The following is a 3,925-nucleotide window of genomic DNA, read 5'->3' as shown; positions in this document are numbered from 1 at the left end:
TAAAAGAAAAATGTGAATCAGCATCGAAATCACATGATCCCAACATTATAACAAATCATATCTGGTCTTTTATACCAATACAAAATTAAGAATAAAGCAACTCAATTCTGTTTCCAGTGCAATCAACCAAAAATATCTAAATTAAGCGAAACGAACACATTATTACTTCAGGAAACAATTTAAAACCAGAAATACATATCCATGAACTCATTCAAGAACATAGTAAACATGTAAATTGAAGAATTTAACTTACTATGGCAATTTCCCAGATCGAAAAATGGCAAATTTTGAAGCGACTGAATAGGAATAAGAAACCCCATTCTCCTTCAAGAATTCCTCGATCAGTTCTTTAGCTTTCTCAGGCTCAGTGCTCTCACACTCAATCTCATACAGTGTACCAAAATCGAAACTTGTTTCATCCACTTCAATCATCAACCCTTTCCACTCATACACATTTCTTAAATTCTTAAATCCACCCAAACACACAAACCCTAGCCCTTCAACATCGTTGATTTCACCAAAAAATTCATCTTTGACCCTTTTCATGATTCTTGAGGATTCAACCAGAGATCCTAAACGGTTTGGGTCAGTTAAACATTCTTGGCCAATTGTTGGATCGAGTTCTTCTTCGTCTTCTTCGACTCTGCTTACTCCGTTTACTAGTACGGCTTTTGCTTTGAGACAGATGATGCATTTAGTGGTGGGTTGGTCGTTGTAGAAGCGGATGCGGAGGACTGCGCGCTGGGATGAGAGTTGTCCGGCGACGCCGTCGAAGAAATTGTTGTGTTGGTTGTGGGTTCTGATGTGGAAAGGGGAGAGGAGAGAAATTAGGGTTTTGTACGTTTCGGAATCGGGTATGCGGAGCTTCACTTCAACTTCCATTCTGGATTAGGGTTTTGGATCGGTAAAGGGATTCACAGAAACTGCAAGAACAAAAATGTAAAAACTATCGACTACGAGTTTAGGGGGTTTGAGGGGATTATTAAGAGGAGAGGCCTATGCGCTGAGATTTGGAAGTGGTGGCCGAGGAGGAGGAGTTGTTGAAGTGGTGGAGGAGAGAGGTAGCGCCGGTGGGATTGAAGGTGGTGGTGGCGGCGGAGGCACGCTTGCGTGATTCTTCGAGTTCTTCTTTGTCTTCGATTTTGACTTCGAGCATGCTTGGTTTCCTCCTCAGCATCTTCCGGATTTGCGCGATGGAAATGGTTGCTATGGTGGTGAAGAAGCACCGTTCATGGGAGTATTGGGTACCCGACCCGACTACCCCAAGTTTAAAGTATTTATACAAAATTACATTTTCGGTCCATATGGTTTAATGGCTTTTCTAAATCAAGTTTACCTTTTTTAACTTTAACGTTGATAGTCCTTAAGTAATGGTTTTGTCACACATTTGGTCTCTCCGTTAAACTCCCTTAGGGCATCTCCAACCCACCCCCAAACTCCATTTCTTCCCCCATTCTTCTCCAACCCTACCTCATTTTCACCACCATTTTGGAGATATGAATAGATCTCCTATATATGGGGGAATACTATTCATATCTCCAAAAATAGAGGTGAAGTTGGGTTGCCAATTTTAGTCATTCTCATTTTTATTTTATACATTTCTAGTTTATTTTATCTACTAATTATAATTTAAATGTAATATTTAATATTTATAATATCATGTTATATACTAATTTATATTAATTAATCATAAATATAGAGTTTAATTAGTAGAGGGGTATATTTGACAATATATATAAGTTAAAAAAATAGAATATTCAAGGAATATACTTTTTGGGGTAAAAAATGGGGTAGAAAATGAAGTAGGGTTGTAAAAAATGGGGCAAATAGTGTTTCATCTCTAACCCTACTCCATTTTTTACCACATTTTTATTCCCAAAAAGTATATTCCTAATATATTCCATTATTCCAACTTACATAGATAGTTAAACACACCCCTCTACTAATTTAGTTTTAACAAATATATAATTTATATTTTTTTCATTACATTAATATTAAATACAAACGATTATATTTATAATAAACTTATAAATAAATATTATACATGTATTTATACAAATATTACACATACACACTTTTAAATAAATAATAAATAAATAAATAATAGTATTGTCACTTGTTGGTTTTTATTAGATTATTATTGTAATATATAGGTTAACGACATGTTTAATAGCATATGTTATCGTGTTTGTAATATATATTTTAATTATAAGTTTTTATAAAATACGTTATCGTTTTTTAAAATTTCAATATGTATTTAAATTTTTATATGAATTTGATGAACAAAAAAGTGAAAAACAAACTTTATATTTATAATTAATTAATATAATTTAATATATAACAAAATATTATAAGTATTAAATATTATATTTAAATTATAATTAGTAGGTAATAATGAACTAGAAATGTATAAATATATAACAGAGAGACTAAAACCGACAACACAAAGTTCACCCCCTTTTTCGGAGAAATGAATAGTATAACCCCATATTTGGTGTAGTACTATTCATATCCCCCAAAATGGGGGAGGGTTGGAGAAGAAATGGAGGAAAAAAATAGAGAATGAGAGTGGGTTGGAGATGCTCTTAGAAAAAAGGAGACATGTGCTTCCCACATGAGACATAAATTTCCAAGATTATAACGGCTCACGGTCCTTTATATCATTCTACACTCGTTTGTTTTACATTGTGATATACCTGTTAGGATTAGTATTGCATTAATATCAATATAACATTTTTGCCATGAGTTTGCATGTAATCTTTTTGCCAGTTGGATTTTATGTTAGTAACTTCCTTTCCATGTTAGTCTTCTTATTAAAAACCTATTTATACCTGACTGATTTACATTCATATTATTCATTAATCAAGTCCAATAATTGATTATCATACGTAGGTTACATCGCATTTTCCATGACCTTTTTCAACCTAGTAGATTATAGATATGACATGGCTTCCTGATAGTTGATATGCTCATCATGATCTACTCAAGACTTATCACTATGAGATATGAGTAAAGTGTATCTTTCTAGTGCATGACATACTATATTATATCTATGGACAAACTATATGACATGTTCCTCAATAACTCTTTGTTGAAGCTCAACATGTTCTATAATCTCTTGTTAGTTATTAGTGTCAAGACGCTCTTTGTTGGTTAATGAATGTAAGCCTCATAACCTTAAACTCTTAAATATGTTAGTGATGGTTTATTACCACCTCTATTTATGTGGATTCTAATTTGATTGACTTTCATGAAGAACGTAAGTCTCACAACCACAAAATCTTAAATATGCTAGTGATTGTTTATTACCACTCCATATTTTACAGGGTGTTTTATAGACCTTCTTTACTAATATAAGGTTTATGACTCTCGTTGTAGTTTTTCTAAATCATATTATCAAAAACTGATTGGAAACACAATGTGATATTATTGACATAACCATATTTAGCAATGTTCAGTTTCTCATCTCGATTACATCGTTGTGAACTGTGGTGACCCAAATGGAGTTAATTGCAAAAAAAATCCCACAATTCCTTAGATGATTACTAAAATCCTTACTAAGATACTCACCACCCCTTTGGAAAAGAAACTTAATCTTTTTATCTAGTTGATTTTCTATTTCGTTTTAGAATGTCATGAATACCAAAAAGGTTTCTATAACACCTTTATCTAGGGGCTAGATGTTTTTATATTTTTTGGTAAAAATAAAAATTATTGGAAAACTTAAATAAAATAAAATTAATTAAAACAAATCATAATAAATAAATAAATGATTAAAATTTATACAAAAGTCATTATGGGAATTTTAGTTATTTATATCATGCAAGATGAGTAATTAGGTAATTAGAAAATAGGAAGTTACTATTTGCGGGTTAAATTGTAACATCCTAAATTTAGGACTAGATCACTAAAATAATAAGGTAAA

General features: G+C 32.0%; 1 protein-coding gene across 1 annotated transcript; it reads right to left on the bottom strand.

Annotated features, from left to right (window-relative positions):
• On the bottom strand, positions 1-1,026 carry LOC145125766 (triphosphate tunnel metalloenzyme 3-like). Its single transcript, XM_079061186.1, has one exon. The coding sequence runs from the start codon at positions 880-882 to the stop codon at positions 253-255; it is 630 nt and encodes a 209-aa protein (XP_078917312.1). The 5' UTR covers positions 883-1,026; the 3' UTR covers positions 1-252.
• Positions 1,027-3,925: the final 2,899 nt, after the last annotated feature.

Source organism: Lactuca virosa, chromosome 7, assembly GCF_052849685.1.
Source record: "Lactuca virosa cultivar CGN04683 chromosome 7, Lactuca_virosa_CGN04683_v6, whole genome shotgun sequence".
Taxonomy (NCBI): domain Eukaryota; kingdom Viridiplantae; phylum Streptophyta; class Magnoliopsida; order Asterales; family Asteraceae; genus Lactuca; species Lactuca virosa.
The sequence above is the reverse complement of the archived record's forward strand: the minus strand, read 5'-3'. Positions and strand labels throughout refer to the sequence as shown.